Source organism: Narcine bancroftii, chromosome 7 (assembly GCF_036971445.1).
Source record: "Narcine bancroftii isolate sNarBan1 chromosome 7, sNarBan1.hap1, whole genome shotgun sequence".
NCBI lineage: Eukaryota > Metazoa > Chordata > Chondrichthyes > Torpediniformes > Narcinidae > Narcine > Narcine bancroftii.
Window position 1 is genome coordinate 164,469,878 of NC_091475.1, and position 13,948 is coordinate 164,483,825.

At 40.2% G+C, this 13,948-nt stretch overlaps 1 protein-coding gene across 9 annotated transcripts in view; it reads left to right on the top strand.

Moving 5' to 3' along the window:
* Positions 1-13,948, top strand: part of LOC138739315 (PC3-like endoprotease variant B) — an 827,554-nt gene that overhangs the window by 537,056 nt on the left and 276,550 nt on the right. For all 9 annotated transcript variants that reach the window (XM_069891108.1, XM_069891107.1, XM_069891109.1 and 6 more), the window contains exons 9-11: positions 1,872-1,960; positions 7,518-7,690; positions 9,900-10,139. In XM_069891108.1, the coding sequence (XP_069747209.1) occupies positions 1,872-1,960; positions 7,518-7,690; positions 9,900-10,139 (502 nt within the window). The remainder of the gene's footprint in view (positions 1-1,871; positions 1,961-7,517; positions 7,691-9,899; positions 10,140-13,948) is intronic.

Sequence of the window (13,948 nt, forward strand, 5' to 3'; positions counted from 1 at the left end):
AGAGCTGAAGAGAATGCTCTACCTGTGGTCTAGGTATAGTTTTATAGAGCTGTAACATTAAGTAATTTCTCTGAACTCAATTCCTCAACTTACAAAGGTCAGCACACCATATGCCTTCTTAACTACCCTTTAACTTGTGCAGAAACCTTGAGGGAGATGGGGGTCTGGACCCCAACATCCTCTGTTCCTCCACACTGCAAAAAGTTCTGCCATTAACCATGAAACCTGCCTTGAAGGTGCACCTTCCAAAGTGTATCACTTCATAGTTTTCTCTATTGAGCTCCATCTGCCACTTCTACACCCAACTCTGCATCCTCTCTATATTCTGTTGTAAACTGTGACAACCTCCTATTTTATCCACAAAACCTCCAACTTTCATATCATCTACAAGCTTACATTAAGTAATTTCTCTGAACTCAATTCCCCAACTAATGAAGGTCAGCACACCATATGCAATTCTTCGTCCAAGTTTTTTTTTAAATCACAAAGAGCAAAATAAGTACTTGCAAAATAAGTACTTGCAAAATAAGTACTTGCAAAATAAGTACTAGCAAAATAAAATGTTCCCTGCGAAACATCATGAGTCATCAAATTCTACTTCTACTACTACCTTCTGTCTTCTACCTGCAAGCCAATTCTGAAATCACCTATCCAAGTTTCCACCAATATCATACCTCATGACTGACGCTACTGCATAAGCCTACTATGGGAAACCTTGTCAAATGCCTCATTAAAATGGCAACTTTCCAATCTCTTTGCCAAGAAAAGTATACTTGCATAAAATTTTTGACCACCACCTGAACTTCGTCAAATTCTTTTGTATTCCTGCCCTCACAAACCCATGCTGACTTATCCGAATAAGGCAATGCTTCTTCACATTTAATGTAAATCCTATCCTGAAAAATCCTCTCCAATAGTTTGTCTTCTACTGACTTCATACTTCCTGGTCTATTTGCTGTCCCTGATGTAATACCTAGGGTAATACCATCTCTTCAGAAAGTCAGTGCTCTGCTGCTGGGCTCAACGTTGAGTTGGGTGATTAAGCAGGTCTGTTGCATCAGCAATTTGACCTTTAGCAGATTTTCATAATTCAAAGGACCCTGCAGGTAATTTCAAGTCAACTGGTGGTTCCCTGTGGAATAACCAGCAATAGGTAAATATGATTTATCTAATGACCACATGAAAAGATCAATGATTAATCCAATGTCTACATGAAACACCAGTGGGACAATATGAAGTGAATTCTTATATTTTTAAAATATTTTTATTGATTTTAATAATGAACATGTACAAAAAAGTGCAATTCAATAAGCTGATATGGATAGTTACACAAACTTAAACAAAAACATACATGATAAATCATAACCTTAATTAATATTCTAAATTTTATATAGATATATTTAGAAATAAAAGTAAAAAAACACGAGAGAAGAAAATAGTTAAGGAGGAAAACTCAAAACCCTTGCATAACCATGTTGCCAGATGCTATACATGATTAATATTAATAGAAAAATGAAGGTAGAAAAAAATAAAAAGAACTTGAGAAAGATGCAAGTCAGATAATTTAATTACACTGAAGTGAAATTATAAAGTAAGATGATGAGTCATAAATGACCCCCATAACATCTGAAATCTTGTATCTGAATTATTAAATAATGAATCTTTTCCCTATTCAAACAAGGCTTAATGTCACGTAACCACTGATCATGAGTAGGTGGGCAGCATTTAAGTAAAATTGCACGCCTCGCCAAAAGAACTATTTCCGAATCAATGGTGAAACCATTCGGCCTTGTTGGTGTGTATTCCCTCCTTTATAACACAGGTACATAACACAAACTCTGCTCTTGTGTTTTATTTTTCATGTTTCCAAGTCACGGAACCAAATGTGCTGGAGAAATAGCAATGGAAGCAAACAACAGCTTCTGTGGAGTTGGTGTTGCCTATAATGCAAAAATTGGAGGCAAGGAAAATATAAATTTTTTTAAATGTCACTTGTGTTGTGCCATTGCATTATTCCTGGAATAGCGAATGATCGAAAATCATGTACGAGTATACTTTTCTTTGCAAACCGATTGGAGAATTATCATTTTGCTCAAACGGCATGGGTACTTTGCCATTTTCTTTTGATTTTAATAAAGATTTTTGTCAGTTACATTCTAAATATAAAATTTGATTTTCAGTATTTCCTGCACAAATGGGATGTAATGCAAGATACTGCCTTTGGCATGACAAACACACTAGACCAGGAGTGAAACGATAGCATTGCAGTGATTGGCTGTTACGCTGTTTTAAGACTCCTACTACGCTCCAGAACATTCCTTTTCCACTTTAATTGCCTTTCCGTGTCATTGTTATTCCTGTTGATGATGCAACTGTCACTTGGATGTTTCAATAGAGTTTTGTTTCCTTAATTAAGGACCCTGAAGCAGGTTGTTACACAGAAAGTAGAGAAATCCAACAATAGTAAAGTGACAAACTCCAAGACATGTCTCTGTCAGGCCTTGCACCATGCCACATTTTATTGAAGTCCTCATGAGAAGAGTCAAGTAAAACACCCCTATGTGCAAATTTTCTTATTGCTGAATTTTAAAGCTAAATAGGTAGAGAGAAAATGAAAATTCTGCCTTACTTTGGAGGACCAGGTGGAAGGCACGTGATGGAGCTTCAACTGAGAGCAAGTACTTAATGCCCTTTACATTCCTGAAATCAGAGACAATGCAGCTATTTTCAAACTGCACTCATTGTGTACCAGGCAGTCTGAAGACCAAGAGTTTGCCCTAGTGAGCTTGTGGGATTTGGAAATGACATTGGTGGTCATTCTAAAGCTCACAACTGTCAGGGCTTGTACTATCAGTAGCTGGCTTTTTTATTTGGAGTTCATTTGGAAATTATTTTAACGCATCTTGCATCTCTTACAGGGAGGAGTACCATTACATGGAGTACATTGTAGTTGGCTTTTCAATGGAGAAGATGATTCCATTGATTTTGCACAATAAAGTTCTTAAATTAATAAAACAACAGGATAGAGAACTTCATTCCCAGTGTTTGGCAGTGCATCTGGACACCTCACAGGTGGCTGACAATGCCAAGGCAGGCAGGATTATTACTGAGAGCTGAGTGAAACATGATGGGCTGCAGATGCTGTGATTGTAGTAAACACATCAAAATGCTGGAGGAACTCAGCCAGTCTTTTCAGCATCGATAGGAGACAAAGATATGTTGCTGGCATTTCAGGCCTGAACCCTTCAAGGAAAAGCCAGAAGCAGGATATATCAGGAAGTCTCAAAATACAAAGAATGGGAGAGGAATCCAGACTAACAAAAGGTGTTAATTGGGTATGATAAAGGACTAGGTGAGAATTTATCATGTCTGTGAAAAAGGAGAAGGGGAAAGGAGAGATAACAGGAAAGGAGGGGGGGGGGTGTTAACGAAAGCCAGAGAAGTCGATATTAATGCCATCCAGTTGGAGGGAGCCCAGTCAGAAGATGTGTTGATTCTCCAATTTACAGGTTGTCTCAGTCTAGCAGGCATGAGACTATGGACAGACTTGTAGCCAAAGGAATAGGATGGAAAATTGAAATGGGTGGCCACTGGGGATCCACGCTATTCTGGTGGACAGAGCCAAGGTGCTCAACAAAGCAATCTCCCAGTCTGCGTCCAGTCTCTGTGGTGTGCAGGAGACCACAGCAGATAGAATAGATTCATAAGTGAAATGTTGCTTCGTTTGCAAGGATTGTTTGGGGCCCTGAATGGTGCTGAGGGAAGAGGTGTGGGTGCAAGTGAAGCATCTCCTGTGGTCACAGGAGTATGTCCCAAGGGGAGGAATAATGAGGAGCGAGGAATGGACAAGGGAGTTATGGAGGGAGCGGTCTTTGCGGAAGTCGGAGAGGAAAGGGAGGGAATATATATTTACTGATGTAGCAGGTGGCAGAAATTGTGGAGAACGATGTGTTGGATGCAGAGGCTGGTGGGATGGTAAGTGATGACAAGGGGAATCCTGTTCTTGTGTTTGGGGATGGAGGGGACCAGGGAAGATGAGCAGGTAATGGAGGATATGCAGTTGAGCACCGAGCTGATAGTGATAGACGGAAAGCCATGTTGTCTGATGATTTGGCATGGAAGTCCTCATCCTGTGTGCAGATGAGATGGAGGAATTGAAAGAATGGAAAGGAATCCTTACAGGGGACAGGGTGAGAAGAGGTGTAGTCAAGGTAGCTGTAGGAGCTGGTGGGTTAATAGATGTCTGTCGAGAGTTTGTCTTCTGAGATGGAGACAGAGAGATCGAGGAAAGGGAGAGTGTTGCTAGAGAAGGATCATATGAATTTGAGTCAGGATGGAAGTTGGCAGCCAAGTGGATGAAGTCAACAAGCGCATGGGTACATGAGGTAGCACCAAAGTAGTCCTTGGTGTAGTGGAGGAAGAGTTAAGGGGCTTTACGTGTGTAGGCTTGAGCATGGATTGCTTCTCATCTAATCTCTTATCATATCCAATTAACACCTTTTGTTGGTCTGGATTCCTCCTCCTTTTTTTTGCATTTTGAGACTCTGCTATATCCTGTTTCATCCTTTTCTGAATTTTATCCCTTGAAGAAGGGCTCAGGCCAAAATGTAAGCAATGTATCCCTATATCTCCTATCGATGCTGAAAAGTCCTGCTGTGTTCCTCTAGAATTTGTGTGTGTTTATTACTACTGGGAGCTAAATATTCAAAAACTTTACAAGGACTAAACTGAAGTATTTTATACTCTTCATGTATTTTATTCATTGCACCTTCAAACTTTCGACCCATGCACTACCAAATCTTCAAAGTATTTCTCCAATCTTTGCAGGTCCTTCACTTCATCATCTTCTAATTTCAGCTGCAAAGCCAATATTTGTTGTTGCTCTCAGAATGAGGCTCCCCATATTTCCACAGGTGATCTTTTGTTTTCTCTCAGCATGTACACCATTCGATGGTCCCTCACGCATCTTCACAGTCATGCAACATACATAGAACCTGCTTGGCCAGTTGTAGGACTTAAGAAGGACATGCATGATATAGAACAAAGGACCCATGCAAGGGCCTTGATCAATGGAGACGACAATCATGGCAGGGGGAGGGGTGGGGCAGGTGACAAGGCAGGTGTTGACTATCCTTATTTTCTTCCCCGCTCACAGTGAACTTTCTCCTTCACTCTACAGGACACTCTGGTGGTAGAGGTGATGCTACTTTGTATCTGCTACCACTTCTTCTTGTAACTACTGTAAACTTTTGTTTCCCCCCCCCCTCAACTTTTATCCAGATGAATTAGAAGGTTGTGTGCCTTTTATTTGTGACCCTTAACCAAAATTACCAGTTATGAGTAAATCCACACAGTGGGAAAAATTCTGAACTTTAAAAAAAATTAATTCTCATATTCATCATCTTTCTAGCAGAATATGGGTGAAAACAGCAAATGCCAGTACTGCCATTTTCCCAAACTCCCTGCAGCTTCTCCAGTGATTTTGGCAACATAATAGATTTTCCATTTGGACTGTCCTCACTTTTTCTGCAAGAAAAAAGGAGGAAGAGCAACAACTGGAGATCAGGGAATCAACTCGAGACGCGACCACTAAAATCTACCCTTGCGTTACAAGTGGACTTTGGAAACCTCTTCAGAGTCTTGTTTCAGAAGCCACTCAAAGGCAGTACCCTAAGATCACAATGGTTTCCTCTGCAGTTCATGGGTGGCACTTTTCTTCTGATTCTGTTTTATGTTTCATTTTACATTTCTACATCATTTGATTTTCATGCACCCTGTTTTCCCATCTGTCAGTACTTCACCTACATTTCCTATGCTCCCCTGAGCCATTATCATTGAACAGCAGACTGAAGGATGCAGGGGAAAGATGGGGTGAGTGAATGGTCATTGTAATTTTAAGACAATTTTCTCTGTCACATCCTGGCATACAGCCTTCACAGGAAGCAACCATACGCTTCATTTTGATCTGCTTGAGCTGTTGTTTTATGGAATGCTTACAAGGAAAGAAAAGATTTACATTCTTGTAAGCCCATCGAAAGAGGAAAGGCCTCCGTAATCTTTATTCCCCGCTGTCAGGCATGGTTAATACTAATCATTACTATTGCTTCCTTTACATGAACTGTTAAATGTTGAATGACAGCATGTCCTCCCCACAGTGGTCTGACATTCCTAGGCATCGTGTGTTATCTTCTCCTGCGGGAAGAATCCAAGGTGTTAATTAACTACTGCAGTTTCAGATTATGTAGTTGACTGCTTTCAGGTTTAGGACTGAGAACGGTATGAGATTTTTAAGTTATTGATTGACCTTGCATTTATGGCGACACCTTGACCACACTTTATATGAAGACGTATCCTTTGGTTTCTCTTATAAGTGTATTGGCTCAATGTTCCCTTCAATATTCATCATCATTCCAGCAAAATATGGGTTAAAAACAGCAGAAAATGTTTCTCTCCATCCACCCTATAGGTTATTTTCAGACTTCCATTGAAAATCAACTTTTCACTCATCTTCTATAATGTGGAGAAAATAGGTAATTTTATGTATTTTGTCAACAAAATCTAATCTTTTTGGTAAGATGCATTCTATTACCTAAAGCTAATATATGCCTTCTAAACCTAGATGAAATCTAAGGCATGGTGTGCTGAAGTGTACACAGCATTCCTGACAAAACAATCATCCCTCTCCTCTTCTTTAGATTGGAATTTTTGGCTTAAGATTCTAATATTCCATTCACATTTCCAAAATGCAACCTGACCATTACATTTCAGCGGTCAGAATTTTGATTTATTTAATATTATCACATCCACTAAAATACAATGATAAGTTTTCTTTTGCATGCCATTGAACTCTAAGCAAAGGGTTCCCAAATTCCAGTGCTAACTTGCAAAAAAAGTGAAAGGAGAAAAAATGGAAAGTCTCCAACCAGATGACATTGATATCGACTTCTTCAATTTCTATTAACCTCTTCCCTGCCTCTCTCTTTCCCTACCCTTCTCTCTTTCTGCCAGCTCCCCACCCTCTTCCCTTCCTTCTCTTATCAGACAGCTGACTTTCTTAGCCTTCTGGCCTCTCTACCTATTACTTGTCAGCTTCTTCTATCCTCCCACCTCAATCTACCCATTATCTTTACCTGTTCACCTGTGCTCCTCTCACTTACTCTTCCTCCTCAATGCTCCCCACCCCCCCTCCCCACCCTTTTATTCAGGCACCTACCTGTTTTTCAAGATTCCTGGCAAAAGGGCCAAGCCTGAAACCTTGGTTGCTCTTTATTTCCCATGGAGGTTGCATGATCTGCCAAATTTCTCCAGCACTTTTGGGCATTCTACATGATAACAGTAACTGCACTTCAAAAGGATATGATGATAATTAGGAGCACATCTGAGGAAATGCCAAATTATTGTTTCATATATCACTGCATTTATTATGTAATGATAATGGCACATCAAAAGAAATTTGTTCTGCAAAATTAAATGTTTTGCCACATTTCAACATAACCAGTATCATGTACCTGATGTAGGCATTCGCCTCCTGGATGGAAAAGTGACTGATGCCTTAGAAGCTGCAGCTCTCACCTACAAGAACAATTATATAGATATTTACATCTGCTGCTGGGGTCCCAAGGACAATGGGAGGAAACTTGAGGGCCCCAGGAAATTAACAGTAAAAGCACTTAAGGAAGGAGCAGAGAAGGTAAGAGATTCAGAGTAAAAATGCATGTTATTTAAATTTCTGATTTATTGTCAGAGAACATACATGACATCACATATAACCCTGAGATTCCTTTTTTCCTGCGGGCATGGCAGAATTGCCACTAATTGGTCGGGCAAAAATTAACTGCACACAGCGTGAAGATGTAAACGATCAAAAGAACTGTAAACAGAGAGGGAATTCAAACAAACTGTGCAATACAGGGAGAGCAAGGAAAATCAATCAAATGCAGTAAAAGTCTTTAAATTAGTCCCTGATTGAGTTTGTTATTGAGGAGTCTGATAGTAGAGGAGTAGCTTGGTGGTGCAAGTCTTGAGGCACATGTACTTCTTTCCTCACGGCAGCAGTGAAAACAATGTGTGCTGGGTGGTGTGGGTCTTTAATGACCCACCTACACTGGGCAGGACATGTTGTCAGAATGCCTGATAGAAGACTGCCCAATGGCATCTTGTACAGCCAACTGTCCAGTGGTACCCAAAAATGAGGAGGCCAGTGACTACTATAGAAGGATGTTCTGCACAGGAACCTCAAGAAATTGACATTGCCCCATCAACATGGAAGGATCTGGCTCAAGATCGCTCGCAGTGGAGGGACGCCATCAGAAATGGTGTGGACGCTGCTGAGGAAAAACTCAAAGAGGCAACAGAGGAAAGGCCCAGGAAGCACCATCACGAAGCTTCTGCCCTGTTGCCCCTTTAGGCCACACCTGCCAAGAATGTGGCGAGCAGGGCCTGTCAAGGATCAGCCTGTACAGCCACTCCAGGATGCACATATCAAACCCTACAAAGTGACTGAAAGGATCCATCGTCATCATACAGGATGGGTAGCCAGAAGAGGGTCTCTGATGTTTGCTGCTGCCCTCTGACGGCAGTGTTGTCTGTAGGTGTACTAATTAGCGAGAAGTGTTTTGCCTGTAATGTCCTGGGCTTTACGTTCAGGGGGGTATTGGTGTTCCCAGACCAGACCATGATGCAGTAGTGTGTACACTTTCCATCACACATCTATAATAAAATATATTCTAATAAAATTATATTATTCTTTCTTTAATTTAATAATTTTAAAATTTAATTAGAATTATTAATATTATAATAAAATACTATAATAAATGTAATTGACAATGGCCTTGTTTGAAATTAAATTAACATCTGTAAGTAGTATTGCCACTGCAAAAGTGGGGAGATGAAGTATTATTGGTGTGAATCTGCTATTACGTACCTTGGAACGAATGGAGTGACTGAATTTTATCAACATATATATGGAGCAATACTTGGATGTAGAGATGTATATAGGGGAAGAACATACAAAGTCACGACAGACAGCATCAGATTTGAACCCATTTTGCTGATGCTGTAATAGCTTTGCACAAGCCACAACCTTAACTGAGCTGCCCTTGCTGTCCATAACCATTTGTTGTTGAAGCCTCATTTTCCAATTTTAATTTAGCAACGCATTCTTTATTGCCAAGGTTTAATTTGGTGATGTTATTGTAATATGTCTTTTGCATATTACAGAAATAACCTTCATTTTTAGGGACTGAAATTCACCTTGGCATCTCATTTTGGCTGTCTCTTCTGTTATTCACAACTAAATTCATGAAAGTGGACATCAAGCGGGTCACATAATTGGTGATTGTTGTAATAATGTTTGTTTTTGTGGAAATGCCTGAGATAAATTAGCATCTTACAACCCCCTGCAATAGATGCCATCACCAACATCACGTCATGTTACAACTGAGTATCCAGAGAAAAATGATATTAGCTGAATACTCATTAGGGTTACATGAAGCACTCCGTCCACCAGCGACAGGTAGATTTTGAAAATATCAGTCTCCTGCTCTTTTTCCCCCTTTAAGTAAAGATTTCATGATTGGAAATATAAATGATTGTTCATTCCATCCAAATTTAAAATGCCCTGCCTTGTTTATTGAATCAAAGTTATTACAGAATTTAACAAATATTATTTTCAGTTAATTATTAATTATGTAGCATATCTTTCTCTGTATTTAATAAGAGAACCTAAAGTGTTACACTATAATATATGTGCAGTGAATGGCCAAAAACATAATATAGTTAGTTACGTGATCAGGCAATCTGGTAACAATTCATAACTGAATGTATAGAAAGAAGTGTAATTTTTATTATTTATTTTTCATCTTTATTATTTTTTTATAAATTGTCCATTCCTTTTATAGGGTCGCAATGGTAAAGGAAATATTTTCATATGGGCCTCGGGAAATGGTGGCTTGTTCAGCGATCACTGTGGAGCTGATGGATATGTGAACAATATTTTCACGGTAGCAGTTGGAGCTGTTAGTTACCTAGGCCTCAGTACCTACTACACAGAGGCTTGTGCAGGAGTAATGGCAGTGATTCCAACAGGAGGAGCAAGCGAATCACCTTATTATGCATATAAACCAAATGAAACAGACTTGGTAAGTCAGTTTAACATTGTAAATATTGTGTACTCAAAATAAAATAATCATACAAATGTCTTAAAATATTGAAGTAGAAACTGTTTCTTAAATATGCTTTATGTTTGATTTCACTTTAAAGTTCAGTGTCTTAGGAATATATTTGGCAAGATTTTTTTAGGAAATTATTAATAGTTAACATACTTGTATCAGATGTAAACTGGAGCAAGAAAAGCTAGGTAACTTTTTATTTAAAGTACCACTTTTTAATTAATCAAGGTTAAATAACATGAATTGTGTTTGAATACTGGTTATTTTCTGGCTCTTCTTGAGAAAAAATGACATTAATTTTTTAATTGTGAATAACTTTCCTGTTCCTTTCTGAATGCCAACCTTTGACTGATATGACAAATAGTTATAGGGCATAGCTTAGACTGCTTTGTACCCTATGTAATGGTAATTATAAAGTTTTATCATGAGTTTTTCAAGCTTTGTTGGGACCAAGGTAAACTGCCTCAGGATCTTCGTGATGCCACCATCATCACCCTGTACAAAAACAAAGGCGAGAAATCAGACTGCTCAAACTACAGGGGAATCACGTTGCTCTCCATTGCAGGCAAAATCTTCGCTAGGATTCTACTAAATAGAATAATACCTAGTGTCGCCGAGAATATTCTCCCAGAATCACAGTGCGGCTTTCGCGCAAACAGAGGAACCACTGACATGGTCTTTGCCCTCAGACAGCTCCAAGAAAAGTGCAGTGAACAAAACAAAGGACTCTACATCACCTTTGTTGACCTCACCAAAGCCTTCGACACCGTGAGCAGGAAAGGGCTTTGGCAAATACTAGAGCGCATCGGATGTCCCCCAAAGTTCCTCAACATGATTATCCAACTGCACGAAAACCAACAAGGTCGGGTCAGATACAGCAATGAGCTCTCTGAACCCTTCTCCATTAACAATGGCGTGAAGCAAGGCTGTGTTCTGGCACCAACCCTCTTTTCAATCTTCTTCAGCATGATGCTGAACCAAGCCATGAAAGACCCCAACAATGAAGACGCTGTTTACATCCGGTACCGCACGGATGGCAGTCTCTTCAATCTGAGGCGCCTGCAAGCTCACACCAAGACACAAGAGAAACTTGTCCGTGAACTACTCTTTGCAGATGATGCCGCTTTAGTTGCCCATTCAGAGCCAGCTCTTCAGCGCTTGACGTCCTGCTTTGCGGAAACTGCCAAAATGTTTGGCCTGGAAGTCAGCCTGAAGAAAACTGAGGTCCTCCATCAGCCAGCTCCCCACCATGACTACCAGCCCCCCCACATCTCCATCGGGCACACAAAACTCAAAACGGTCAACCAGTTTACCTATCTCGGCTGCACCATTTCATCAGATGCAAGGATCGACAATGAGATAGACAACAGACTCGCCAAGGCAAATAGCGCCTTTGGAAGACTACACAAAAGAGTCTGGAAAAACAACCAACTGAAAAACCTCACAAAGATAAGCGTATACAGAGCCGTTGTCATACCCACACTCCTGTTCGGCTCCGAATCATGGGTCCTCTACCGGCACCACCTACGGCTCCTAGAACGCTTCCACCAGCGTTGTCTCCGCTCCATCCTCAACATCCATTGGAGCGCTTACACCCCTAACGTCGAAGTACTCGAGATGGCAGAGGTCGACAGCATCGAGTCCACGCTGCTGAAGATCCAGCTGCGCTGGATGGGTCACGTCTCCAGAATGGAGGACCATCGCCTTCCCAAGATCGTATTATATGGCGAGCTCTCCACTGGCCACCGTGACAGAGGTGCACCAAAGAAAAGGTACAAGGACTGCCTAAAGAAATCTCTTGGTGCCTGCCACATTGACCACCGCCAGTGGGCTGATAACGCCTCAAACCGTGCATCTTGGCGCCTCACAGTTTGGCGGGCAGCAACCTCCTTTGAAGAAGACCGCAGAGCCCACCTCACTGACAAAAGGCAAAGGAGGAAAAACTCAACACCCAACCCCAACCAACCAATTTTCCCTTGCAATCGCTGCAATCGTGTCTGCCTGTCCCGCATCGGACTTGTCAGCCACAAACGAGCCTGCAGCTGACGTGGACTTTTTGCCCCCTCCATAAATCTTCGTCCGCGAAGCCAAGCCAAAGATCATGAAGGATTGGGCTTGTGCTTGGCAAGTTACTGACATTGGTAGATCTGAATTTATACATACTTTGGTTAAAGTACAGGCATATCACCACTTCCAGTAACTGCATGGCCATGAAGATTTTAATCTATTATAATTCATTATTTGCAAAGGAAGTGACTCACTTTGAATGACTGCTATTTTGAATAGTATTTTTAAAATGTCAGTATAATTTATGTTTACTGGAAGCCCAACTCTATTTAATTAAAAACATCTACTGAACTGCTATCTGGGACAGCGACAATTGACAGCTAACTTGGTTAATACTTGGAACTATCTAAAGTGGAGCACTCACCTCTTAAACTTCAGTGAAATACCTCAGGAGTGATTAACTGCTGATGGTGCCATGCTTTGAAATAAAACATTGAGTAGTTTTCTCCTGATCTTTCAGCAAGGAGGAAGAAATACCCCTGTGACCTAGACAGCATTTATTCTTCAAAAAACAACAAAGAAACATATTATTTGGTCATTTATTTCATCTGTTATTTGTGAAAGTTTGATTTGTACAAAGCCATTCCCACATTTCTCTGTGTTATTAACAGTAGCCACCATGCAAACAGTATTAATTAGTTTAGAAGTCATTTTAATCCCCTGAAGCCAGGAATACAACCTATAATTTTGCAATCCAGAGTAAATAGATCAAATCAAAGATCTCCTGTTTGTCCACACCCAGATATTAATAGCCCCAGATAATTGAACAATTAACAAGGAAAGTTGATTTGTCAACCTGATCTACCACTTTCAATTACTTGTTCATAAATGCAGCAAAATCTTACTGTTGTGAACCCTTTTAATATTGTGCCCGTGATTAGAAAAATCACTGAAAACACTGAATGCCTCAGCTTTGAATCCTGGCAACAGTCAAATGATGGTGTTAATCAATCGTGCTTCAAAACTACCTGGGCCAATCAGCCAAACCTACACACCAAATAACACGGACAAATGAAATACAATCCCATTAAAGCTACATCAGTTTTAATTCTCAGTCATCAGCAAAAATGGAAGGTGTTATAAATAGTCAAGTGTCATTTCCACAATATGCTCTGGGATGGTTTTCTACCATAACCACTTGCTTTCAGATTTTCTTGTGCCTTGGTTGAAGCATAGATCAAATAATTAATTGTGTGGATAGAGAGTGGATGCCCTTGCAATAGAAGCTGCATTTAAACACAAACTGACAAAACTGATGCAAGTGTGATTAAGGGGAAAATTTTGTGGTGGTCATGTCTAAAAAAAATTGCAAATTAGCAGAAGGATTATGGATATTATTGGCCATTCATCTCAATCCCAGGACATCATTGCAGAATTTGTCCAGGGGACTTTGACTTTTCCCATCTCTTTGACACAATGTAACAATGGTGATTCGCACTGTAGTAAAGAGGTGAGAAATCTTATGAAATGGTGAGAGAGTAACACCCTGAGTTCCGACAATAATATGTGCAAAATATTATTTATTTATTTGTATTGATGAAATACTTGTTCCACACATGTTATTGTTTGTCTGTGTGTGATGTCTGGTTGTGTATGCGCGTTTTGTACTGAGGGCTAGAGAATGCTGTTTCGTCAGATTGTACTTGACAATAAAACTTCATATGACTTGACAATAGCCTTTCTATTTGGAGGATTCCCCAGAGATCCAAACT